The sequence below is a fragment of the Microcaecilia unicolor genome, chromosome 6 (genome assembly GCF_901765095.1).
Source record: "Microcaecilia unicolor chromosome 6, aMicUni1.1, whole genome shotgun sequence".
NCBI classification, from domain to species: domain Eukaryota; kingdom Metazoa; phylum Chordata; class Amphibia; order Gymnophiona; family Siphonopidae; genus Microcaecilia; species Microcaecilia unicolor.
In genome coordinates, this window is record NC_044036.1 from 207,117,879 (window position 1) to 207,145,719 (window position 27,841).

The following is a 27,841-nucleotide window of genomic DNA, read 5'->3' on the forward strand; positions in this document are numbered from 1 at the left end:
CAGAATAGAGGAAAAGAAACTGAAAATAAACCAAGCAAAATACTCTCCAGTCAATATTAAAAAAAAAAAAATGCTTACCGCATCAATCAGAAATTAGCCCCAGATATTCAATGCCAGACCATGTCTGGCACCGACACTGAATATCCAGGGTTAATTTATACAGATGTCATCAAGGGCTCATGTGATAATTTGGAAATGAGCACCTGGTCATTAATGGGACAAATGGAAATGCAGCCATTTTACAGGTGTGCTAAAAGTGACTTCAGCATACGAGGAAACCCACATGCTAATCAGGCCCCTTGTACCACAGCTTACTAAAAGAGCCCCTAAGTTTGTTAGTGGACAACCACAAATTTAATGCCCTTAAATATAAGGATAACAAAGAATCAGAGATTGAAATTGAAATAGGAAAAACAACCCTGAATATCAATGCAGAAATATTAATGTACCTAAAACTCTACAAATTGGTGCCACATATATATGACAAAGCAGGACAGATACTGATGAGCTTTGTGGCACATCTGAATGGATATCTTTCCAGTTTGAGTGGTCAGAACCAGTACAGACCTCAAATTGTCAGTCAGATATCAAAGATTTAAACAAACTCCAAACTGATCTGGAAATTCCCAGAACAGACAAACTGCCAGTGGGCAGCGATTCAGACAAACTGCTAGTGCCAGCCCCTGAGTCTTCTTTCTGACATAACTTCCTGCTTCTGCATAGGCAGAAATCATCAGAGAGGGCTTGGGTTGGCATAAGCAGGCTGTGTAAATCGCTGCCCACTGACTGCTACACAAGGCCGCCGAGAGGGGGGGCAAAATTCCCTGGGCCCGGGCCTCCAAGGGGGGCCCGGCGCCGGGGTCAAGCCGCCGGTGCTGCAGTCCGCGGGTCTCACCTGCCTGCCTCCATGGCTCTTGGCCCCCTTCATTCAAAGCGGCAGTCGCAGAACGCCTCTCTTCTGGCCTTCCCTCCCTGTGTCCTGCCCTCACGGAAACTGGAAGTTACATCAGATGAGGGTGGGACACAGGGAGGGAAGGCCAGAAGAGACGTGATCTGTGACTGCCGCTTTGAATGAAGGGGGCCCGGAGCCGTGGACGCAGGGGCAGGTGAGACCGCGGACTGCAGCGGTGGGGGGAGCGGCGAGGGGGGGGCAGAGGCAGGGGGGAGGCTGGGCGGCCTTGCCCTGGGCCTAGCCTAGTCTCTTGGTGGCCTTGCTGCTACAGGGAAAAAGGTGAGGGGAAAAACAGATGCTAAATTCCCCAGTTTGTGTGCCCAGATATCATGAGGAAGTTAATAGAGACTTCATACCAAATATATTTTAACTTCGCCATATGTTGTCAACTGGCTCAGTTATGGTGAGTCCTTGGGTTTGATGTGTGTGTTCCTGCAGCAGTTTGCTAGTTCTCATCACACGTTTTAACCAGATTATTACATAGTGAAAATTGTGTGACATTCAAATTGTGTCCATTTGGTTTGATCTCATTACTTTGTCATTACAGGGGTAGTTCTATAAATGTGTGCCCAGTGAGGCCTACAGATTGAATGCAGTGAAGGGTTGTTATCACCACCAGCACTGTGTGTGTGTGTGTGGGGGGGGGGGGGGGACAGGGAGGGTCAGAGGGGTATTCACTTTAAAATTGTTTTTCAATGCATGTTATTTGTAATAATTTCATTATCTTTGAAGTGTATTGTTGCTCTTTTGCCAACTTGTGTCTTCAATAAAAATATTCAGCTATAAAAATAAAACAATGATTAAAAATCTAGTTACTGAAATTTAATCACAATCTTAATTCTTGTTTGTTAAATAATAAATTATATATCCTTAAAAAACTGATAGTGTGCCTTGACAATTTTTGCACCTTGCCAGTGTGCCGTGAGATGAAAAAGGTTATAAATCACTGGTCTAATGTAACATCAGATAGTCTACCCCTTTATCAAACCTGGAGTCTATAGTATTAAATACAGATAATAACAGGGATTTAGTATTATGTTTGAAATGAAAACCAAACTGATAAAGGTCCAGAATACCCTTCTCATCAATAAAGGATTGTAACTGAGATAATACTATTTTCTCAAGCACTTTCACTAGAAAAGGTAGTGAAGAAATAGGATGATAATTACCAGTGTGAATTGATCAACTTTGGCATTTTTAAAAAGTGGCCTCACAATTGCTTTTTTTAGCGCAGATGGTACTACTCCTTCACAAAGCGATTTGTTTAAAACACAAGTAAAAATTGGAGCAATGCCATTTCCCAAAGCTTTCATAACTGGGATGAAACAGATATTCAGAGGGCAAGAAGTATTATTGAGGGATTTGAAGCTTCTGAAACCTGTAATGATATAACTTCTGAAAAAGTATCCCAGGATGGGCTAGGATCAAAATCTCTGTCTACAATAGGGAAAGTTGAAGAATCGAAAGATGAAGCAATAGTAGTAACTTTCTGTTGAAATCTGTCAGCAAATTGTTGGCTACTAGGCAAATCATTAGATAAAAATAGTGGTTCAGTGGTAATTTTAGAAATGACTGTGCATAATTCACAAGAATTGGATGAGACTGTCTCACTCTATTTATCAAAATGTCTTTCTAGACCTTAGGGGCCGTTTTACTAAGTGGTTAAAATGTACTGTCACGGAGTATGCTTAGGCATTTTAGCACTTGGGGAATGTTTGGGGGCGGAGAGTGGGCACAGCTATGCTAATCATTGCATGGGCATTGCCTCATTTGTGATGTGATGTATTTCTTGTTTACCGATAACTCCTACTTGACAGTAGTTCAATGCGGTTAACAAAGGATAAACTATAACCGGCAAAAAGCAACTAGTGAGGACATAAAATGTTTAAATAAAGAAGTCTTGAAGGGGCCATTTTATAAAGGTGCACTGAAAAATGGGCTGCGCTACTGTAGGTGTGTGTTTTGGGCATGCGCAGATCCATTTTTCAGCACGCCTGTAAAAAAGGGCTTTTTAACATTTTTGCCGAAAATGGACATGAGTCAAAATTTAAAATTGGTGTGCATCCATTTTGGGTCTGAGACCTTACCGCCCACCATTGACTTAGTGGTAAGGTCTCATGCGGTAACCGTGTGGTAGTCATCTACATGTGTAGAATGATGATTACTGCCCGGTTTCTGCCGTGCGCCAGAAAATAAATGTTTTTTTTGGCGCGCATAGTGGACACGCATCAAAAATGAAATTACCACAAAGGCCACACGGTAGCCAGGCAGTACATAAGTACATTAGTAAGTACATAAGTAATGCCATACTGGGAAAAGACCAAGGGTCCATCGAGCCCAGCATCTTGTCCACGACAGCGGCCAATCCAGGCCAAGGGCACCTGGCAAGCTTCCCGAACGTACAAACATTCTATACATATTATTCCTGGAATTTTGGATTTTTCCAAGTCCGTTTAGTAGCGGTTTATGGACTTGTCCTTTAGGAAACCGTCCAACCCCTTTTTAAACTCTGCTAAGCTAACCGCCTTCACCACATTTTCAAAATTGACTCATGTTGAGCACGTGTAGGTGCCTACGTGGCTTAGTAAAAGGGCCACTAATTTGTTTCAGAAAGAGAAATGACTAGAAGACTTAAGAAGATCCATAGGAAGTGAAAGCCAAAAATGTGGACCTGGAAGCAAAAAGACAACTCCAAGATCTGGTTACATCTAACGCCTAGAAAAGAAGGCAGTAACAGACAGAATGAATCTCTCACTCTCAAAACTCCATGAACAAAAAGAGGTCAAATTAAGAAAATCAGGAGCTGAACCATCAAACATTTTAAAAATTAAGCAAGCTAATTTAAATAAAACTCTGAAATAAATTGGAAGCCAATGTACAGAAACAAGAGCAGCAGTTCAACTGTCAGATTTTTTTAAGGCCCAGAATGTTTGACAGCTGTATTCTGTAATAATTATAATTTAAGATGTAATTTCACAGTAAGAGATGACTAAAGGGCATTGTAATAATCTAGGTGGCTCAAAATACAAGCTTGCATTAAGATGGCAAAATGGGATTTGCCAAAATACCGTCTAATACGATGCAACTGACTACTTTTAAAAAGGCAATTTGAGTTAAATGATTTACCTGAGTCTCTAAGGAAAGAGAAGAATCCAATATAATGCCAAGAATTTTAGAAGATGAATAAATATATAGAATCCAGGGGTATATGTGTACTTTTGCCAAAAATGGATAAACAAAGTCATTTGGACATTCGGTGCTGGCCAAACATCCAAGTGCTTTTTGAAAATTGACCCCAATTTGTTTACAATAATGATTATCAGTGCTTATAATATTAGGATTTGAGGGTAATGATATTGTTATGTTCTTTTTTTTTCCAGTTAAGAAGCCTTCTAAGCTCCCAACAGACAGTGCTAATAGGACTAATACTAATGATACAAGTCTTTCAGGTAACTGATGTCACTGTGTGCACCCTGTAATTGTACAACCACATGTTATGTTGAGGTAGATCTTGCATGGGTTTTAGGCTTTTATGTAGTCAGTAATCAGTCATTTGCTGTTTATAGTGGAGATGCATCCTTAATTGTACAAGGGTAACACTTTCCTGTGCTGTGCAGACAAGGAATAGACAGAAGAAAACCACTGTCTGAACCCAGAAATATGCTAAAACTGGGCAATAAGGGGGCGATTCTATAAGTGGGTGCCTCCGTTTAGGTACTCCATTGTTGCACAGTGAGAGCCTATTTTATAAAGATATCTGGATGCCCAGATTCAATTATAGAATTGGCACACCTTACATTTACATGCCTGGCATAACTATGGTAATGTAAATGCAGCAGGATGCATGTAACTGACAGTATTCTGTAAGATATGTGTGTAACTGGAAGCCCCGTCCATACTCTACCTGTGTATATACGCTATTTATATGCTATGCCACTCATGTACATTGTTACAGAATAGCACTTTAGCTACCCTTCTGGCATTTTAAGGGTAAGTGTACACTTATGCATGTAAGTGCTAGCATTCTTTATATTTACAAGCACAAGGGGCACCTAATTATAGAATTACCTTTCACATCCAGATTATGAAAAACCTGTGGTTTTAAAAACACATTTGTCTTTATTAGTAAGAAGATGATCCTTACAAAGATCAGTCTATACGGCACGCCACAGTTAAGGCACAGTACATTTATGCTTCAGGAAGAGTTATGGGCACATAAAAAAAGCAAACTTCAATCCATAAAGGCCACTGCTTCTGGGTCAAACATCGTCTTAGGAGTATTCAAACACATGGACATCCACAGAGTGACTTAATTATGCATACCTTTAAGTATTTATTTTATTTATGCATTCTTGTATCCCACTATTATCCAAAAATAAAATTTTGGTTCAAAGTGGTATACAATTTATATTTTGGTGAAGTTACACTAGTGTTGTGCAATGTGGAGAGGGCATCTATAGTTTGTGTGGTTATTCATAGAGTTTTTGAAGAGATAGATTTGAAGAGGAGAAGGTAGTGGTAGCTTTTGTGTTCAGTTGTAGAGTTTTGGTGACGTTTATTCATATAGTAAAGGAAGATGACGATATCATTGTGATTAGCTGTAGAATTTTTTTTAAGAGGTAGGATTTCATTTATTTTCTGAATTGGAGGAGATTTGTGATGCTTCTTATGGTTTTTGGTATTGAATTCCATCATTTTGAATCCTGATAGCTAAATCCTGCTGTGTAGATAGTTTTGTAGATGGTGTTTTTGCAGTTGGGTAGATGTAAGACTAGGTAGTTTCTGTTTACTGGGCTGGCATTTCATGAGGATAGGTCACTCATGTTAAGCATATATTTGGGTGCCAATCCAAATAGTATCTTGAAGATTAGGGTGCTTGCTTTGAAAAATATTTTTGCCTTGACTGCTAGCCAATGTAGTGTTTCAAGCAGTGGGGTTGCTCTTTCGTATTTCGATTTCTTGATAATCAGTCTCAGTGGCGTTCCGAGGGGCGCTGACACCCGGGGTGGATCGCCGATGCGCACCGCCCCCCGGGTGCAGTGCCCCCCCATGCAGCGCGACCCCACCCCGGCGAAAGAACCCTCCCTGGTGCACACCGCTGGGGGGGGTGCCGCGCGCCGGTCAGTGTTGTTCGTTTCCATGCTCCCTCTGCCCAGGGTAGAGGGAGCATGGAAACGAACGACGCTGACCGGCGTGCGGCACCCCCCCCCAGCGGCGTGCACCCGGGGCGGACCGCCCCCACCGCCCCCCCCCCCCTTGGTACACCACTGATCAGTCTTGCTGCCATGTTTTGTACTGTTTGCAGCGATTTTAGTGTGTTTTTCTTGCACATATGCTACATTGCAGTAGTCTAGTTGCGATAGTATCATTGATTGGACCAGTATCCAGAAAGACTGTCTAGGAAAATAGTCTCCAGTATCCGAAAAGATTGTCTAGGGAAATAGTCTCTTCCTTAGCGTCCCTCCGGACCGGACCAGGATTGGACTGTTGGGTTGTGCCCGCCTACCAGCAGGTGGAGACTGAGAAAAACTCTGACTCTAGAGAGCCAATAGGAGCCCTGGCCATGTGACCTTAGCCTCAGTATTTTCTCAGTCTCTCAGCAGGTAGGAAGTGAGCCCATTAGTGTCTCTCTCTCTCTTTTTCTCTATAAGATGTTACAGATATATTTATAATACTTCTTCTGTGCCTGGAATCATAATTAGAGGCTTGACAGGGTTTCTTTTCTTTCTTTGACAGCCTCTGGGGTGTTAAACTCGGGTGTCTCGAGTCCACCCCCCTTCCTCCCCATCTCCCTGGCTTAGCAGGGAAGGGCCGTCCCTTTCTCTGGAAAGGTGTACCGTCTTTGGGAGAGGCAGCCACTTTTAATAGGCAGCTGTTTTTAAAGAATTAAATCAAGTAAAAGAAAATTAAAAGAATTAATTCAAATGAAAGGAATTTAAAGGAAGTAGTTTTTGCTTTCCCCAGGCTTATAACGAGCAGGTAGCTCTTCTGTCTTATTCTGTTTGAAGAGTCTTTATTTTCTTTTCTTGCGGAGCTATTTAAAAAAAAAAAAAAAAAAGTGAAAAGTCAGCGTCTGTGACTTTAATCGGTGGTTTTTTGTTATCTTCTTTATTTTTCCTCTGCTATCCGGCGTTGTTAGCGGCGGTAGTTGTAAAAAAAAAAAAAGAGGCGCGAACTGTTAAGCGCGAGCTCGCTCTTGGACGGGTCTGTATAGCTTGGGAGCTGTATTGACGGTTCCTGTTCAGGCCAGAGGCTAAACCATGTTTTGTGCGGCCTCGGAGGCTATCTGTTTTTCGGCGGCACGGATTTCCTGCTTCTTCGTCGGTCCAGTCAGTGGTTTTCTCCCCCGAACTTTATTCTTCTCATTTTGGCGCACTTGGCCGCCATTGTTTTGCATGCAGCTGCATATTTCCCTTGACGTGGCAGCGTTTTTTCTGCTTTTACTGTGTTTGGCTGTTTATGCAATGGAAAGGAGATATTGTTTCTCCGGTAGTTGGGGCAATTGGTAGTATATTTTCCCTGAAATTAATTTTTACATGTATTTTTCAAGCTATTAAAAAAAAAAAAAAAATGCTACGATGCGAATGGCGCTCATTTTGTTTTTCCCTCTGTTTTTTCTCCGTTGGGGACTTTTTGGTTGCTAGCAATTTTGTGAATTAAAGTGCAGCTCAGTTGGCGATTTCTTTGTTCTTGGCAAGACTCCGATTCAAAGTGCAGCTCAGTCGGGAATTCTCTGTTTTAGACAATGGGGCGAATTAAATTGTATCTCAGCTCCAAAATAACCATTTTCCTATTCCTTTCCCTTGTGCGTGATGTTTGGAGGAATGGTCTTCGCTATTGTCTAGCGCAGTTTTTTATGGGGGTCCAGTGTACGTCACTTTGTGTCTTTCTCATTTCCTGGTGGATAGGACTACATTGTCTAATAGTCAATTGATTAGTACTTTACAAATCTGGCCATAATATCTTAGTTCCTTTCAAGCATTTCCCTTCATGCCTATGATGTTATACAGTGTTTTTAAGAACTTAACAAACATTTTCTATGGCATAGGCTATCTGGGTCAGGTGCCATGTGGATAGAACTACATTGCCGGATAGTCTATTGTTTGGTACTTTACAATGCTGGACATAAGATCTTAATTCCTTTCAGGAAATTTTCCTCCGTGGCTATGTTCTTATACTGTGTTTTAAGATCTTAACAAACGTTCTCTAGAGCGTAGGCTATATGGTTCAGATGCCATGTGCAATGAAATACATTGTCTGATACTCAATTGTTGCGTACTTTGCAATTCTGGACATTAAGGTCTTACTTCCTTTCAGCAATTTTCTTTCATGGCTATGCGTTCTCTTTGGCAAAGCAGATGACAGCTGCCTAGGCTACATGGTTCAGATGGTTCTCATATTCTAGGAGACTCAGTCCTGTCTACCGAGCACCCAGTTTTCTCAACTGCTTTAGAAGGCATGTTTTATTCACGTCTTCTCTACTTTCCAACTGTCTTGGAGTTTCTCATGTGTTATCTTAGTTGTCTTCTAGGACTTACAAGATATATGTTAACTTAGGGAGTAAAGTTATCCGGTCAATTTTGCATTTTCTCCCACTTAAGGATAGTGAGAGGTCCTCACGCCATCTACTTGTATTTTTGTTTCCTCTATCTGTTCAGCCTGGGCACATGGTAAACATTCTGGTTTTGTCCAGTATGACCATCCATAACATCTGCTATCCCTTTCTCTTCCTTACAGATTTTAGGGTCTTGTTTCAAGCTTTCTTGACGTCAGGTACAGTCTTGTCTCCTGTGGCACAAATTCACCACGTAATAGGTATTTTCCAAGTCTATTCCATTTCATTTTCATTTTATTCTTCCTCTCTCCGGAGTTTTTTTTTTTTTCTCTTGGAAGGAGATTCACTCATTTTCTGTGCATTTTTTGCCATAAGGGCATAAGTGTTGCCATAATGGGAAAGGCCAAGAGTCCCCATCCTGTTTTCAGATGGGGTCAATCCAGATTGCAAATACCACATTCATATCTCGTGAGTGTGCGTCTGTTCATCTCTGTATATATAATAGGCATCTCTGAGACCTGGTGGAAGGAGGATAACCAGTGGGACACTGTCATACCGGGGTACAAATTATATCGTAGTGATAGGGTGAATCGGATTGGTGGAGGGGTAGCATTGTATATTAACGAGAGCCTTGAATCAAATAGATTGAAAATTCTGCAGGAAACAAAACACTCCTTGGAATCACTGTGGATTGAAATTCCATGTGCAAAGGGGAAAAGGATAGTGATAGGAGTGTACTACCGTCCGCCTGGCCAGGACGAACAGACGGATGCGGAAATGTTAAAGGAAATCAGGGACGCAAACAAACTGGGCAACACAATAATAATGGGGGATTTCAATTACCCGCATATAGACTGGGTTAATGTAACATCTGTACACGCAAGGGACATAAGATTTCTTGATGAAATCAAGGACAGCTTCATGGAACAGCTAGTTCAGGAGCCGACAAGAGAAGGAAAAATACTAGACTTAGTCCTTAGTGGTGCTCATGATCTAGTGCAGGGGGTAACAGTACGAGGGCCGCTTGATAACAGTGATCATAATATGATCGGTTTTGATATTGGCATTGAAGGAAGTGAAACTAGGAAATCAAGTACGCTAGCGTTTAACTATAGAAAAGGTGATTACGACAAAATGAGAAAAATGGTGAAAAAAAGACTGAAAGGAGCAGCTCGCAGAGTAAAAAACTTGCGTCAGGCGTGGATGCTGTTTAAAAACACCATCCTGGAGGTTCAGGACAAATATATTCCACGTATTAGAAAAAAGGGAAAAAAGACTAAACGTCAGCCGGCGTGGCTAAACAGTAAGATAAAGGAAGTCATTAGAGCCAAAAAACAATCCTTCAGAAAGTGGAGAAGAGAACCAACTGAAAGTAACAGGATAGATCATAAGGAATGCCAAGCCAAATGCAAAGCGGAGATAAGGAGGGCAAAAAAGGACTTTGAGAAGAAATTAGCGTTGGAAGCAAAAATACATAGTAAAAATTTTTTTAGATACATTAAAAGCAGGAAACCGGCCAAAGAGTCGGTTGGGCCGCTGGACGAAAATGGTGTTAAAGGGGCGATCAGGGAGGACAAAGCCGTAGCGGAGAAATTAAATGAATTCTTTGCTTCGGTCTTCACCGAGGAGGATTTGGGGGGGACACCGGTGCCGGAAAGAATATTTGAAGCGGGGGAGTCGGAGAAACTAAACGAATTCTCTGTAACCTTGGAGGATGTAATGGGTCAGTTCAGCAAGCTGAAGAGTAGTAAATCACCGGGACCTGATGGTATTCATCCCAGAGTATTAATAGAACTAAAAAATGAACTTGCGGAGCTACTGTTAGAAATATGCAATCTGTCCCTAAAATCGAGTGTAGTACCGGAAGACTGGAGGGTAGCCAATGTTACTCCGATTTTTAAGAAGGGTTCCAGAGGAGATCCGGGAAATTATAGACCGGTGAGTCTGACGTCGGTGCCGGGCAAGATGGTGGAGGCTATTATTAAGAATAAAATTGCAGAGCATATACAAAAACATGGACTGATGAGACAAAGTCAGCACGGATTTAGTGAAGGGAAGTCTTGCCTCACCAATCTAATGCATTTTTTTGAGGGGGTAAGCAAACATGTGGACAATGGGGAGCCGGTTGATATTGTATATCTGGATTTTCAGAAGGCGTTTGACAAAGTGCCGCACGAAAGACTCCTGAAGAAATTGCAGAGTCATGGAATCGGAGGTAGGGTATTATTATGGATTAAGAACTGGTTGAAAGATAGGAAGCAGAGAGTAGGATTGCGTGGCCAGTATTCTCAGTGGAGGAGGGTAGTTAGTGGGGTCCCGCAGGGGTCTGTGCTGGGTCCGTTGCTTTTTAATGTATTTATAAATGACCTAGAGATGGGAATAACTAGTGAGGTAATTAAATTCGCCGATGACACAAAATTATTCAGGGTCGTCAAGTCGCAGGAGGAATGTGAACGATTACAGGAGGACCTTGCGAGACTGGGAGATTGGGCGTGCAAGTGGCAGATGAAGTTCAATGTTGACAAGTGCAAAGTGATGCATGTGGGTAAGAGGAACCCGAATTATAGCTACGTCTTGCAAGGTTCCGCGTTAGGAGTTACGGATCAAGAAAGGGATCTGGGTGTCGTCGTCGATGATACGCTGAAACCTTCTGCTCAGTGTGCTGCTGCGGCTAGGAAAGCGAATAGAATGTTGGGTGTTATTAGGAAGGGTATGGAGTCCAGGTGTGCGGATGTTATAATGCCGTTGTATCGCTCCATGGTGCGACCGCACCTGGAGTATTGTGTTCAGTACTGGTCTCCGTATCTCAAAAAAGATATAGTAGAATTGGAAAAGGTACAGCGAAGGGCGACGAAAATGATAGTGGGGATGGGACGACTTTCCTATGAAGAGAGGCTGAGAAGGCTAGGGCTTTTTAGCTTGGAGAAGAGACGGCTGAGGGGAGATATGATAGAAGTGTATAAAATAATGAGTGGAATGGATCGGGTGGATGTGAAGCGACTGTTCACGCTATCCAAAAATACTAGGACTAGAGGGCATGAGTTGAAGCTACAGTGTGGTAAATTTAAAACGAATCGGAGAAAATTTTTCTTCACCCAACGTGTAATTAGACTCTGGAATTCGTTGCCGGAGAACGTGGTACGGGCGGTTAGCTTGACGGAGTTTAAAAAGGGGTTAGATAGATTCCTAAAGGACAAGTCCATAGACCGCTATTAAATGGACTTGGAAAAATTCCGCATTTTTAGGTATAACTTGTCTGGAATGTTTTTACGTTTGGGGAGCGTGCCAGGTGCCCTTGATCTGGATTGGCCACTGTCAGTGACAGGATGCTGGGCTAGATGGACCTTTGGTCTTTCCCAGTATGGCACTACTTATGTACTTATGTACTTATGTACTCTCAGTGAGGAAGGAGGCATGACATGATACAAGGTTTGGGGAGATCCGGTAAAATTAAAGGCCAGTGTGTCTCAGTCCACGCGCAACATATTGTGATCCTTTCATTTTCAATCTATACGTCCTCACTCCAGACCTTCCTTTCAATTGGAAGGGGATTCTTTCACTTCCTTTGCATTTTTGCTTAGTATATGAGTATTGTCATACGGGGAAAGTCTAAGAGTCCATTAAGCCCAGCATCCTGTCCTCAGTTGTGGTCAATCCAGGTTGCAAGTACCACATTCATTTCTTATGGGTGTGGGTTGGTAGATCTTAGTACATCTCAGTATAGGAGGAGTAATGTCCACGATACAAGGATGATGAGAAGGTCCTCATTACCAGTTTTCTTGCCCTGCTCTTCGGTCTTGCGTCGGCTCCGCGCACTTTTTTCTTAAGTTATGGTCGTAGTAGCAGCAGCGCTCATGAAACAACGTCTCCTCGTTTCATCCTTTCCTAGATGTCTGGTTCATTACAGACAGTCTTATTGGCAGAGTTGTCAGGTCAAGCAACGGGTGGTGCATTTCGGGCACACTCTAGGTTACGGGGTGCGTGTAGCCAGGTGTCTCATTTGATCTCTCTTTTGAGCTCTCGTGTGATCTCATTAGATTTCGTAGCATGTCTCTATTTTTTCTCTCTTTGTTTAGTCACGTTGGCGCAGACTGTTTTTGTCTTCTCTACAAGCGTCCCACTTTCTGTTTTCTCTGGATGTTCTTGGGCCTTTGGCCATTACTTTGCTCTATTTTGCAGAGTAAAATTTTACTTTCTAGCTCCCAAGAAGGAATTTTTTCTTCATTCTCTTTGGAGTCTCGGTAGTCTTTTTTTTGGCAGCTTTTCACTCCGTCAATTTCGTGACCATTGGGAAAAAAAAAAAAAAAAAAAACTTCTGGAAGTTCTCAGTGGATAGTACCTTAAGGGGAGGTCCCAGTTCTAGAACTATTTCTTTTCGCTCTGACCTTCCATGTGCCTCGCTTACTTTCTTGCTAAAAAGACTTGTCAGCGGCAGAGATAGATGCCCTCTCGTATCCAGATATTTATCTCGGATGGGATTTCCTCCGCTCAGTTGGCCTCTGTATTCTCACTAGTGCAGCACTTGGGTCTGGTGGTTGAGATTGAGCATTCTTCCTGCAAGTATGCCAGGAGCATATACACAGTGAGCAGTTTTTTGATGGCTGCATCTGTGAAAATATATATGTATATTTATAGTTCTACTACATAAGTACATATGTAATTCCACACTGGGAAAAGCTCAAAGGTCCTATCGAGCCCACCTTTCGATCCACGGCCAATCCAGACCATGAGCACCTGGCTAGATTCCTAAACGTACAAACATTCTGTACATGTTATTCCTGGAACTGTGTAGTGTTTTATGGACTTCTATATGTATCTAACAGATGAAAGGTACTAACAAGTGTCTACTGTTGATTTATTCCCGTTTTCACTAATTGGGGTTTACGACAAGAGTCTCAGGTGATCTGCTTGCAGAGGCAACAGCTACAGATGATTCTCTCTCTCTCATTTGAATTGCGCTCTGAGATATGTTTTCTTCATGTTGGGTAACTGCAGCGGCTGTCAGTTTATTTGCACCTTCAGTCTAGTTTGCAGCAGGGATTGAGGTACCTTCTTCTTCTGCATAGTATTTAACTGCATTCTTGTTCTTACCTATTTAGCTTCTAGTGATCAGGTACTTTCTCACTGACAGGCTTTACATACTTCCAATCTGTTGCTAGGTCAGCAATAGTCTACGATATCGGGAGTATTGTACTTCAGGATTTCGGTTTCCACTTTCTCAGCTGAGGTAGATTCATTGCAGTTTTTTGTTTACAGGCGGCTCTGCTTCTACCTTTGCCATCTTTCTTTCAGTCGTTTTTTTGTTTTTCTCGAGTCTCTCTGTCCTTTGCGCTGCACTGATAGTGCAGTAGGGGGACATTATATAGCGGCCACTTGGTAGGGGACAATGTTCAGCTTCGCTTGGACTTTTCAGCTTTTTTGCTTTGTAGTTATTCTATTTAGTTTATTGGCGGTTCTTGGATCGTCAAGCTTTTGGCTTCGTATTCATCCTAGTTTGGGTGTTTTCAGGGACTCTACCGCATTCTCAATGTCTGTCCCTCCCGTAAGATTACTGCTTTGGTACTTCCCAACAGTCCAATCCTGGTCCGGTCCGGAGGGACGCTAAGGAAGGAGAAATTAGATCTTACCTGCTAATTTGCTTTCCTTTAGTCCCTCTGGACCGGACCAGGCCCCTCCCATGTTCTATCAACTCTTTAGATTCTTTTATTAAGTTTGAAAGTGGAATGTTTCAAGAAAAAAACAAACAAACAGATGATACTGTATATATATATATTTAAAAAAAAAAGACTTTGCGTGGTCCATACCACTTCTCTGGTGGTTGCTGGTGAGCTCGGTTGCTGGAATATATATAAAACCTTAAATATGTCATACCACTTCTCTGGTGAGAGTTGCTGGTGACTTCAGTTGCTGGAATATATATAAAGCCTTAAATATGTCATACCACTTCTCTGGTGAGAGTTGCTGGTGAGCTCAGTTGCTGGAATATATATATATATAAAACCTTAATGGGTCATACCACTTCTTTGGTGAGAGTTGCTGGTGAGCTCAGTTGCTGGAATAGATATAAAGCCTTAAATATGTTATACCACTTCTCTGTTGAGAGTTGCTGGTGAGCTCAGTTGATGGAATATATATGAAACCTTAAGTGAGTCATACTACTTCTCTGGTGAGAGATGCTGGTGAGCTCTAATATGAATGGGCCATGTCACTTCTCTGGTGAGAGTTGCTGGCGAGCTCTAATACAAATGGGCCATACCACTTCTCTGGTGAGAGTTGCTGGTGAGCTCTAGTACTCGGTTTTGCCGAGGAATTTGTGGCTGCTAGGATTCCATACGGCACAGAAGTTCTTTCTTTCTTTCCTGCTTTGTTATTCAAATACTGAGGCTAAGGTCACATGGCCAGGGCTCCTATTGGCTCTCTAGAGTCAGAGTTTTTCTCAGTCTCCACCTGCTGGTAGGCGGGCACAACCCAACAGTCCAATCCTGGTCCGGTCCGGAGGGACTAAAGGAAAGCAAATTAGCAGGTAAGATCTAATTTCTCCTTATTCTTCTCAGTTTCCATAGTGTTGGCAAGCATTTTGATATTACTGCTGATATTTAATTGTCCAGTGTTTGATGTTTGTCAAGAATGATTCCTAGTATTTTAAGTTGTGTTTCGATGTGGTATGTTTGTTGCTTGATTGTGAATTTATGGTAGGATGTGGGGTTGTGTGGGCTGGATAGTACTAGGAATTTGGTTTTGTCTCTGTTCAGTTTGAGTTTGAAAATTGCCCATTCTTCCATGAGGTCCAATCCTTTTTTTATGTTTGTGATATTGTTGTGGAAAGGTATGAAGATGGTAATATTGTCTACATGTATAAATGGGTTGAAACCCATTAATTTCAGTTTTTTTCTGAGTGGCACCACTTCCCATTAGTCCACCAGAGAAAGCCCCTAGTGTGCACCAGGTGTGAAATCAGGGGTAAAGGTTTACTTGGTCAGAAGAGGGCCTCAAAGAGGTAGTTAACCTGCTTGGGGAGGGGCCCAAGGGGGCGGGGGGTTTCTAAGGTAGTTGCCAGCTTATGGGGAGATTCTGAGGTGTATTTACCTGCTTTGGGGAACTGAGGTTTGGAGGCATTGGTATCTGTTTCAGAGGGTCTTTGGGGTGGAAAGGGTCTTTGCACTTGCCTCTTCAAGCTGGCATGCATGCTTCAGAGCAGGTATAAAAGCCTTTGTTGAAAACTTTAGGTCAACACATATATTCTTCTTACAAAAAGGGGATTGCATGTATATATTTTTGGCCTTCCCAAACCATGCCTCCTTGAAATCTCTCTGTGGTGTGTAAATAGCAGATTTCTAAAATTGCCGATCCACACGTGCTGCTATTTAACTAGGCAGCTGCTTTAAAATAACACCTTTTATCAACCTGTTTAGCACTATCTATGTATAAGATCAGTAATTTTATTTTGCATGGCACTCATGTCAGGCTCACCAGTCATCTCAGGAGCATTATAAAAAATAATTGGCCACCCTCCAGATTTCACATAGAGGTCACACACTGTATAGTACACATACTGTTTTTGGAAACCATAAAGGGTAAAGAACATCTGAATAGAAAAAAATGTCTTACCAAGTTTTGGAATTATGGCTAATGGATTACAAATAATTTTACCAATTTCAATCATCACTAAAAAGCATATTAATCATTCTATTCAGATAAAAACTTAATTTATTTTTTTCTCCAAGGGTTCAAACTGTAATTTTTCTGGCATTAGTGATTCCCTCTCCAGTTCTTCAGATGCGCACCAATCCCACCTGCTCTGGATGCACTCCTGCTGAGACTCTGTCCCCTTCCTATTGATCTCATCTTGGGAAGCCACTTGACTGATCCCTCACTGTTGGCATTTGGGTTTTTGATAGTCTTCAGGGGCTTGGGTGAACTTTTAGGTAGTATGAAGCTAATGCAGGCACTTCTGTGACCAGTCTAACACAGCTTTTTTCATTTATGATTGTAATTGATTTCATACTATTTAATTTATATTGCCTACAAAAGTCTATTTTATGTTGCAGTTATTGTTTGGATTTTCTTTTTTATATGATTTTAGCCTTTGAGAAAGATAGTGACTCTGGGCAAGTCACTTAACCCTCCATTGCCACATGTAAGCCGCATTGAGCCTGCCATGAGTGGGAAAGCGCGGGGTACAAATATAACAAAAAAAATAATAGTTACCTATTATTCCATAACTTTATGCTTATGAAGTTTAATGATTGCATTGCATAATTTTTGAGCCTTTGTTATATAAAAGTAATTTATAGAAAAGAAATAATAAAAGAAATTAAGGGCCCCTTTTACTATGGCTTACTAGTGGATTTAGTGCATGCTAAAAATTAGCACACGTTAAATGCTAAGATGCCCATTATGGACTAGATTCTGTTTATGGCACCTGAAATATTGGCACCAAAAAAGTTTCTGCCTAGGTGTATTCTATGAATTGTGCCAAAATCTAGGTGCAGTTTATAGAATACGCCTAGGGGGATTATAGAATATGCCTAGCGACCATGATAGTGCCTACCTTTAGGCGCAGCCATTTATGCCCAGTAAAACCTGGTGTAAATATTGGAGCCTACGTTAGGTACAGAGCAGGTATATTCTACAATCCCGCGTGTAGTTTTTCAGAACACCCACGCAATCAACCCATTCCACACCCATAGCCACACCCCCTTTTCAGCAGCACTCATTAGAATTTAAGTGGATCACATCACAGAATGTGCTTAGCAAGTAGTATGCATAAATTCTAATTAATTCCAATTAGTGCTGATAATTGCTTGTTAACATCCAATTAACAGTGATGATTGTCTTGTCAACCAATTAGGTTATGCGTATTGTTATGGAATATGCTAAGATTTCTGTGTGGAACTCTCAGCATGATATATAGAATCTGGGGGTATATTCCTATGGGCATGTTAGCATTTAGCGTGCACTAAATCTGCTAACACGCCTTAGTAAAGGGGACCCTAAATAAGCACTGTGCATGTGGAGTGCAAATCTGGGCATTAGGTGTCACTGCTGCACAATGACCGGGCACCTTTCCCCACTAGTGCTGAATGAACACTGCCTCTGAATCACTGGAGTAGCCCAAAGGTATTCTGTTATTTTTGATAGTTTTATTTACAGTTTTTTATATCTGCAATTCAGACAATTATTAATGGAAGTTATATGGAAAAAATGTATTTGACATCTGAAAACTAATGTTTTTGTTAAAGGGCTTGTCAAGAAATGTCCTCCTGCACCACAGTTGGAAAATGCTGAAACAGTACCAAGCAAAGATTATTATAATGGTGACACAGTAAAGTATATTTGTAATGAGAATTGTCAGCTTCAAGGAAAAGAAGAAATAGAGTGTAAAAATGAAAAGTGGACATCACCACCTCGCTGCATCAGTCAGTATTTCTTTAATTAATATTTTTATTACCTTTTGAATATTTTATTTATTTATTAGGATTTATTTACCGCCTCTTTGAAGGAATTCACTCAAGGAAGTGTACAGCAAGAATAAGCCAAACATAAGCAATAGACAGTTACAGCCAGTGCTTTTTTTGTGCCGGTACGCAACGGTACGGCGTACCGGCACCTTTTTTTTTTGCTCCCCCCCGCCCCGTGAGTCCATGTCCCGCACGCAGTGCCAGCCCCCATTTCCGGCCGCTGCTGCTTCTCCTGTTGAGCAGCAGCGGCCGCTACACAAAGAAAAAGATTTTAAAAAAAATTCAAACCTGGCTGAAACGCGGCACCCTGGCACTGTAGACAGCCATTAGGCATTGGCTGTTGCCCCGCAGCCGCTCCTCCTCTTGCCTCTACGTCACTGCGCTCCTCCGGGGTCTTCCTCCAGGGGCAGTGACGTAAGGCAAGAGGAGGAGCGGTTGCGGGGCAACAGCCAATGCCTAATGGCTGTCTACAGTGCCGGGGTGCCGCGTTTCAGCCAGGTTTCAATTTTTTTTTAATCTTCTTTTTCTTTGTGTAGCGGCCGCTGCTGCTCAACAACAGGAGAAGCAGCAGCGGCCGGAAATAGGGGCTGGTGCCGCGTGCGTTGCGTCTTCGCGCCGTTCGCGCCAAACTTGGCAGGGAGAGGGAATCCAACAGAGGGAAGGATTGGGGAGAGAGAGAAAGAGGGAAAACAACAGAGGGAAGGATTGGGGAGAGAGAAAGAGGGAAAACAACAGAGGGAAGGATTGGGGAGAGAGGGAAAAACAGATGGAAGGATGGGGAGAGAGAGGGAAAAACAGATGGAAGGATTGGGGAGAGAGGGGAAAACAGATGGAAGGATGGGGATAGAGAGAGAGGGAAAACAGGGAAGGATTGGGGAGAGAGGGGAAAACAGATGGAAGGATGGGGATAGAGAGAGGGAAAACAGGGAAGGATTGGGGAGAGAGAGAAAGGGAAAACAACAGAGGGAAGGATTGGGGAGAGAGGGAAAACAACAGATGGAAGGATGGGGAGAGAGGGAAATACAGATGGAAGGATGGGGAGAGAGGGAAAAACAGATGGAAGGATTGGGGAGAGAGGGAAAAACAGATGGAAGGATTGGGGAAAGAGAGAGGGAAAACAGATGGAAGGATGGGGAGAGAGAGGGGGAAAACAGATGGAAGGATGGGGAGAGAGAGAGGGAAGATGCTGGATGGAAGAATGCAGAAAGAAATAGGGGAGACACTGGAAGGATGGGGAGAGAAAGCAGAGCTGCTGGATGGAAAAGGGGAATAGAGAAAGACTGGAGAATAAGAGGAAGGGGCATGGGGAGAACAAGGGTGAGGAAAAGATGAAAAGCCACAGGTAGATGAAGGAAATTAAAGAATGGATAGTAAGAATGAATTAAATCTGGACAGAGAGAGAGCCTGAAAAATATTGAAGAAAGCAAAGAAAAAGGAGACAAAAATGACAAATGGCACAGAAGAGTTAAGCGAAAAGAAAAGAAAGCAGAATCACAGACTGGGACCAATATGGAAAGAAAAACAGTCACCAGACAACAAAGGTAGAAAAAAAATCATTTTATTTTCATTTTAGTGTTTGTAATTATGTCCAATTTGAGAATTTACATTGGCTGTCTTATTTTGCACTGGGTATACTGGAGCTGTAAGAGCTTACAGAGATTATTTATAATGAAAAAAATCACTTTATTTTTTTCTCCTATAGTACTATAATATTTTCAATGATGTCTGTTTATATGCGCCATGGCTGGTATAGGGGGTGTGGTTAATGTGGGTGTGGCTATCATAGGGGTGGAGCCATGTGTGGTGACCCCGCCCATAATGAGTACCGGCACCTTTTTTTCTACAAAAAAAGCACTGGTTACAGCAGTAAACATTTTCAAACAACAATACAAAGTATGGCTTGGAGGGGCATAATTGAACGAAAACGCCTATCTCCATGGGCGTTTATCTCCGAGAACGGGTCAGTGAAGGGGCGGACCGAACCGTATTTTCGAAAAAAAAATAGACGCCCATGTTTTATTCAACAATGTGTGAGCTGGGCGTTTTTGTTTTTCAGCGATAATAGAAAATGAAAGCGCCCAGCTCAAAAACGAATAAATCCAAGACATTTATTCGTGGGAGGGGCCAGGATTCGTAGTGCACTGGTCCCCCTCACATGCCAGGACACCAACCGGGCACCCTAGGGGGCACTTTTACAAAAACAAAAAAAAAAGGTCAAAGAGCTCCCAGGTGCATAGCACCCTTCCCTTGTGTGTTGAGCCCCCCAAATCCCCCTCAAAACCCACTGCCCACAAGTCTACACCATTACTATAGCCCTAAGGGGTGAAGGGGGGCACCTACATGTGGGTACAGTGGGTTTGGGGGGGGTTGGACGACTAATAAGCATTAAGCAGCACAATTGTAACAGGTAGGGGGGGATGGGCCTGGGTCCACCTGCCTGAAGTCCACTGCACCCCCTAACAACTCCTCCAGTGACCTGCATACTGCTGCCAGGGAGCTGGGTATGACATTTGAGGGTGAAAATGAAAATGTGTGAAACATCATTTTTTTGTGGTGGGAGGGGGTTAGTGACCACTGGGGGAGTCAGGGGAGGTCATCCCCGATTCCCTCCAGTGGTCATCTGGTCATTTAGGGCACTTTTTGGGGCCTTATTCGTGAAAAAACAGGGTCCAGGAAAAGTGTCCTAAATTCTAGCTAAAAACGCATACTTTCTTCCCATTATCGGTGAAATGCGCCCATCTTTGTTTGGCAGATAACCACGCCCCAGTTCCGCCTTCGCCATACCTCTGACACGCCCCCATAAACTTTGTCCGCATCCGCGACGGAGTGCAGTTGAAAACGCCCAAAAATCGGCTTTCGATTATACCGCTTTATTCGTTTTTGTGAGATAAACGTCCATCTCCCGATTTAGGTCGGAACTTGGGCGTTTTTCTCGTTCGATTATAAGCTGGATAGTATGCTACATTACAATGTCAACACAATACACAATAAAACATTTTAATAGACAGCATAGGGTGTAAGCAAAGATAGAACATAGATATGTTGCAATATCATTTATTTATTAGGATTCATTTACCGCCTTTTTGAAGGAATTCACTCAAGGTGGTGTACAGTAAGATGGTAGGTGGGTACATTTTCAAGCGGAATTAGTTAGCTTGTAAGAACTGAAGCAGCTAGATCAAAGCCTTTGAAATGTTTTTGGAAGTAAGGACCTGAAATTAGACACTTAGATCAGGGGAATTAATTTAGCCAGCTAGATCTGTTTACCTCCTTGCTGTAGCAACTGGGGCAATTCCAGGGGCAACTGTTATAATGGATTTTATCTTTGCTGTACAAATTTGTTTACCATTCTTCCCCACTCATATTAGGTGTTTTGCCTGAGAAGAGGTAATATGTTTGGCACCCTGTCCAACTCCCTCATTATCGTCTCCTGTTCATCTTTCTCAATCAGCTTGTAGCTCTCACTGCATGACCTTTTCTGTGCTCAGCTGATCTTATCTACATAAAAAGATCCTACCAATGAAGGATGATAATGGATCACAGAAGATGAAGTACAGCACACACCTTTATTTATGATAGCCCAATGTGGCCTCATTTTGCCTATTGCAGGCAGCTTCAGGGGCAGCAACTACAAATCATAAATAAGAACGTAAGGGCATCCAAACAAATTAAAATCATAATCACACATGTGCAATATAATTAAAACCTTAATAACACATTCAAAATCATTCAAAATAGTGACATATCATAATAAATACATAAACAGATTAACTCCAATTATAACATCATTGATAAAAAATTAAAATAATATATAATGTGCATACATACTAAAATTCTAGACATGCAGATAATAACAGATTAAAAGAATATCATTGGCTAAAAAAGATTTTTTGACTCAAAACAATAGACAACATGCATAATTAAAAACATGCACATTATATGGAAATACCTAAAAGTGTATATATTTTCTGAGTGCACCAACTTTATCCCCCCTCCCTTCTTTTACAAAGTTGCGCTAGTGGTTACCGATGCAGTAATGCCAACACGGCCCATTTACTTTGAATGGGCTGTGTCAACATTACCGTACTATCAAAACTAATATAGAGGCAAAAAACTTCAAAAAAACCCAGTATTGGGAAAAAGCATAAACTGTAACCTGTATATAATCCCAACAGGTAGCACTTCAAATAAAAACTTCCAAAAACAAAACTGAAATCAAAAAACAAAAAACCAAAACAACAAAGAAAAACATCTTTGTATGATGTACGCACAGCAATTAAGACAAACTTACACCAATCCATGTCTTTGTAAAAAAAATATCTTTATTTGAACACTCTTCAACAATTAGATATAACTATCAAAATTTTCCGGATCCTCAAGGGTCCCAACACAGACTATGTTTCGCAGAACGCTTTTTCAAGGAACCCAAAAAATGATTCTCCTAAGTACAGCATAGATCACCTATGAGCGAACAACATACAAAGAAGTTACCAAAAATATACACAAATATTAGAACTGAAACTAATAACTGTACAAAATATTCAAAGTATTAAATGGCGACACAGAAATGGTAACATACCTGCTTCCAACACTCAACAGAAATGGAAAGCACTGATGGGCCGGATCCAGAAGGCAGCTCATATAAAACAGAACCACCTTACGGAACCAGCCAATCAGAACAGCATGATATTACAGATATGCCCACCATTCCACTTCATGATTGAGGCCCTAAGGTTCAGATGTATGCCAATTGTAAATCCATTTTTGTTCCCAGCACCAGGAAGTATTTTTTGAAGTGTAGCCTGTTGGGATTATATACAGGTTACAACATTACCGTACTGGCAGCCACTAGCATGGCTTTGTAAAAAAAAGGGGGGGGGGGGGGGGGGGTGTTAGATAATGTCTCCACAAAATGAATCTCAATGACTCATTTTAAGAATAATTGTGAATCAAATCATACTAAATAGCTTAACATACCTAAATGGGATTCTGAAAGCAAACTTCCCCTTAGAGCAAAAGATATGATTCAGCATCCTCCTAATTGTGGGTCCCTTTCTCTTTTTGCAGAGGCCTCCCTCAGACTTTTCTTCCCTGTTTTCATGGACGCCTGTGTCTCCTTAAGCACAAAGCTAGATGTGCCAAGCACATATGGAGAAAGTCTAGATCAGTCATTGATCTATCTTGCTATATTTCTAGGACCCCCCCCCCCCCCCCCACCAACTACTATAGTCACTGCCTGTTTTTTTTAATGTTCTTTATTCAGAATCCAATGTGCAAATGCAGTAGTTACAGAACAACAGTACCGTAATGCATCTTGAACAATGCATCTGCCTTGAACTGATGATACACATGAAGAACTCCAAATCATCCGTGACATGCCCCAGATTACCCCGATATGCCTCTGGCCATTTTCTATATTTTCGTTGCATCTACAGTTAGCTCTGATCTATTCTGAGATAGAACTTTAGATGTTTGGGGGGGGGGGGGGGGATTAGATATCAATATGCAGGGATAACCATACTCAAAACACAAATAGTGCTCCTCACTTCCATTACCCACTTTCCCCACCTCAATAAAGGTCCAGGTTTCATCCAAATTAATATCTGATGAAGAAGATAATTCTGAGGAGTCCTAGGAATCAGAACATTACCAAACACACTCTGCTCATTGCCTACTTGCCATTGTTCCTAAATGTTGCATGTGATTCTCACAATCTAAACATTTAATCACCCTTCTCAAACTCCTAAGAAAATTATCCTTTACATGCTATTTCAATTTCCATCCCTTCTGACTCCTAGACCTTGCAGCTTTCAAACTTTTTGATCTATGAGAAGAAGAAAAAACATCCTGCAAATACTGACCATCCTTTGTTGTACCGGACTGCTTTCATTTCTCTTCTCAGTGGCGTAGCCAGGGGGGGGTGCCAGGGGAGCGGCCGCTCCCCCAAACGGAATTCTGCCAGCTCTGGTGCCTATTTTCTCAATATGTTGCACTCAATGTGCCACTCTCGCGCTGCTCTCGCTCCCCCCGCGCCATCAACCTGGCTCCGCTTCTGCTTCTTCTACCATCTCCTCTTGCAATTTCTATTCAGTGCCTCCAGCTACAGTGCTACCAAGAACTGAAGCAACTTACCTCACTACATCCTCAGGCATTTCAACATCCCTTTGTACATATGTCTCAGAATCCCAGTCCAGTCAACTAGATGTGACTCCTAAAGAATGCAAAATTGACCTTTGCTTTTTCTTTCCTTCTCACACATTTACTTGAGGATTCCCCACTAAAATCATGTTCTATGAAGTGCATTGGTTTTTGGGACACTTTCTTTCCATTTACCAAAACCTGATTCACTCATATCATTACAAGAATCAATATATTAATACAAATGTGAGCTCTGAATGAAACATAAAATGTTTAGACTTAGAGACAACATGGGAGTCATCTAAAACAAATATTACCTGAACATTATGTCTGTAAAACCTAAAGAAGAAATAAACACAAAGAGGTTTGGAACATAAGAAAAGATGTACAAAGCCACAGTGATATACGTGGTCACCTTAGAAAAGAAGTCAACTGTACATGTCTGGTACCTATAAGCTGATATATTCCTCTTAACATGCCACACAGTTAATGCTATAGGGAAAAGACAAGACGGAGGGATGAGGGAGAGGGGAATAAAAGGAATGAAGAAATGCATATTTATCCATTTTAAAATATACCCCGCCAAAAACAAATTTCCATATCATCATGCCGATCAATCCATAGACTGGTGGGTTGTGTCCATCTACCAGCAGGTGGAGATAGAGAGCAATCCTTTTGCCTCCCTATATGAGGTCATGTGCTGCCGGAAACTGCTCAGTATGTTCTCTATCTCAGCAGGTGGTGGTCACACACAGCAGCAGCTCTGGCTAGGTCTCCAAGCCTAATTTTTAGGTTTTGTTGAGTACCTGGGGTTGAGGGCTCTTCTTGAGCAAGTGCAAACCTGGTGGTGCCATGTCCCTCCTTTTCTCCCCCCTCCCGCTGGCTCCGTTAAAAAAAAACAAACAATTGAACGTCCTTTAAGGGCGTTTATTTCAACGTTTATATCAGCGTTTATTGCAGCTGCTCACTGGGACACCGGTTCGTTACAGCTCAGAGCGAGAAGCAGGTAATTTTACCTTTTTATAGCGGGCAGGGGGTTCCCTGTTCGGTCTCCACGTGGCTTATGGCGTCGGAGGGCGAGGGCGCGAAGATTTGCTCCCCGGACCGCGTGTGTGCGTCTAGCGGGGATGCGGGGATTTCAAAGCCTGACTCGCCTTTGTTTGGCCGTCAGTTTGGAGTCCGGTCAGTGTCCCGGTTCTTCCTCCGGTGCGGCGGTTTTTTCCCGCCATAAGCGCCCATCCCCCGCTGCTCGCCCCCCCCCCCCCCCCCCCCATTTTGGCCGGCCACTCTGCTCGGACGGTTTCTTCTTGGGCCGCCCTCGAGGTGGGAGACGTTAATGCTATGGTCGCCTTTGATTCGGGCGACGACAAGAAAACGGCGAAAGTTAAGCGCCGTTCTTTCCGCGCGGCTCCTTCTCGGAGTTTCACGCCGGACGCCATTTTGGATGCACAGCATGTTTCTCCCCCGCTCTTGCGAGCGCTGGTTGAGGGTGCGTCTAGGGCCGTGGCCCAGGCGGCAGAAGTGCACAGTCTAGGGGGTTCTCCCCTGAGTTCATTTTGCTACTGCATCAGGCTTTTCTTATGCTAAACGCTGCCCCGGCTCCCCCCTCTGATCAAGGGGTTGAGGCCTCCGGAAGCAAAAGCCCTCAGGTGGACTTCCAGGCCCTAGAGGACTCTGTCTCCTCTGATGTAGATGAGGGCAGCGTATCTGAGTTCTCCCAACGGTCCTTTGGGGATTCCTTGGAGGAGACGGATTCCCGCTCGGGTGGAGTGGATGACCCCTCTGCAGCACTGATCTTTCGCTCAGAGGATTTGCCCAACCTGTTAGTGCAGGCCATGAGCATTTTGAAGATTTCCTTTCCGGAGGACGTCTCTCCCTCAGCCTCTGTTGGCTCTGCCATTATGCTGGGGACGAAGCGCCCGCCTACAACCTTCCACGTGCATGAAGCCATGCACACCTTGATTTCAGCTCATTGGGATTTCCCAGAAGCGAGCCTTAAAGTGGCTAGGGCTATGTCCCGCCTCTATCCTCTGCCTGAAGGTGAATGGGAGGCCTTTCTTGGGCCTACCATGGATTCTTTAATCACTGCGGTGACTAAGAAAACGGCGTTGCTATTGGAAGGTGGCACGGCCCTTAAGGACGCCCAAGACAGGAGATTGGAGGCAGCTTTAAAGTCGTCCTTCGAGGCGGCTGCTTTAAGTTTGCAGGCCTCAATTTGCGGCTCCTATGTGGCCAGGGTGTGCCTGATGCTGGTGCAGCAGGCTCCCCCTTCGGATCTTTCCTTGAGGGCTGATTGGCCAGGCCTGGAATAGGGCTTGGCCTACTTGGCAGACTTGCTGTATGATGTCTTGAGAGCCTCGGCTAAAGGTATGGCTCAGACAGTCTCTGCACGGCGGTGGCTTTGGCTAAAGCATTGGTCTGCTGACCATGCCTCTAAGTCTCGCCTGGCTAAGTTGCCTTTTAAAGGCAAGCTGCTCTTTGGGGTCGAGCTGGACAAGATTGTGACCGATCTCGGCACGTCTAAGGGCAAGAGGTTACCGGAGGTCAGGGCTTGGGCCAGTGGTGCCCGCCCCGGTTCCTCCAAAGGACGGTTTCAGGAAGCCCGTTGGTATCGCCCGGGCAAGTCGGGCTCCTCTGCCCCCTTTTCCTTCATAAGGAACTTCTCCCCCAAGCAGCATTCCTTTCGCAGAGACCGCCGTCCCGGAGGTGCCCCCTCCGGTCCTCCCCCAGGGTCTCGTACCCAATGATGGGGCGCTGGTCCATGGCCCAGTGCAGATTGGAGGACGCCTATCCTTGTTTCTGGGCGAGTGGACCAGGGTAACTTCAGACGCTTGGGTGCTGGAAGTCATCAGAGACGGCTTCAAGCTAGAGTTCTGCCGACCCTTAAGAGACGGGTTTGTGCACTCTCCCTGCAAGTCTACGGTCAAAGCTGTGGCAGTGCAGCAGACTTTGGACAATCTGATCCGCCTGGGTGCGGTTGTTCCGGTGCCAGATCAGCTTGGCAAGGGACGTTACTCCATTTACTTTGTGGTAACAAAGAAAGGAGGTTCTGTCCGACCTATCCTCGACCTCAAAGGGGTCAATCGGGCCTTGTAAGTTTGGCACTTCCGGATGGAGACTCTCCGCTCTGTTATAGCAACAGTGCAGGCAGGGGAGTTTCTGGCATCCTTGGACATCAAGGAAGTTTACTTGCATATTCCCATCTGGCCTCCTCATCAACGCTTTCTGCGTTTTGCAGTTCTGAGCCGACACTTCCAGTTCAGAGCCCTCCTGTTCGGGTTGGCTACTGCTCCGCGGACCTTCTCCAAAATAATGGTGGTCATCGCGGCCTTCCTACACAAGAAAGGAGTACAAGTCCATCCTTATCTGGACGACTGGTTGATCCGAGCCCCTCTTATGCAGAGTGCGGCAGAGCTTCAGACCGGGTGATTGCCCTTTTGAGCTCCCTGGGGTGGATCATCAACTGGGAGAAAAGCCAGCTGCGCCCGGAGTATCTGGGAGTTCGATTCGACTCCCAAGTGGGCAGAGTGTTCCTGCCAGACAATCGGATTGTCAAGCTTCAGGCTCAGGTGGACAAGTTCCTAGCAGCCTCTCCTCTTCGGGCTTGGGACTATGTGCAGCTGTTGGGCTCTATGATGGCCACGATGGAAGTAGTGCCCTGGGCCAGGGCCCATATGAGACCTATACAGCTTTCTCTGCTGCAGCGATGGACTCCAGCTTCGGAGGATTACGCTG

The 27,841-nt window shown here is 43.4% G+C and overlaps 1 protein-coding gene across 10 annotated transcripts in view; it reads left to right on the forward strand.

The window, feature by feature from the left end:
• The window catches only part of CFH (complement factor H), a 463,465-nt gene that overhangs the window by 285,376 nt on the left and 150,248 nt on the right, over positions 1–27,841 (forward strand). For all 10 annotated transcript variants that reach the window (XM_030205903.1, XM_030205897.1, XM_030205902.1 and 7 more), the window contains 2 exons: positions 4,333–4,401; positions 17,750–17,926. In XM_030205903.1, coding sequence (XP_030061763.1) covers positions 4,333–4,401; positions 17,750–17,926 — 246 coding nt within the window. The remainder of the gene's footprint in view (positions 1–4,332; positions 4,402–17,749; positions 17,927–27,841) is intronic.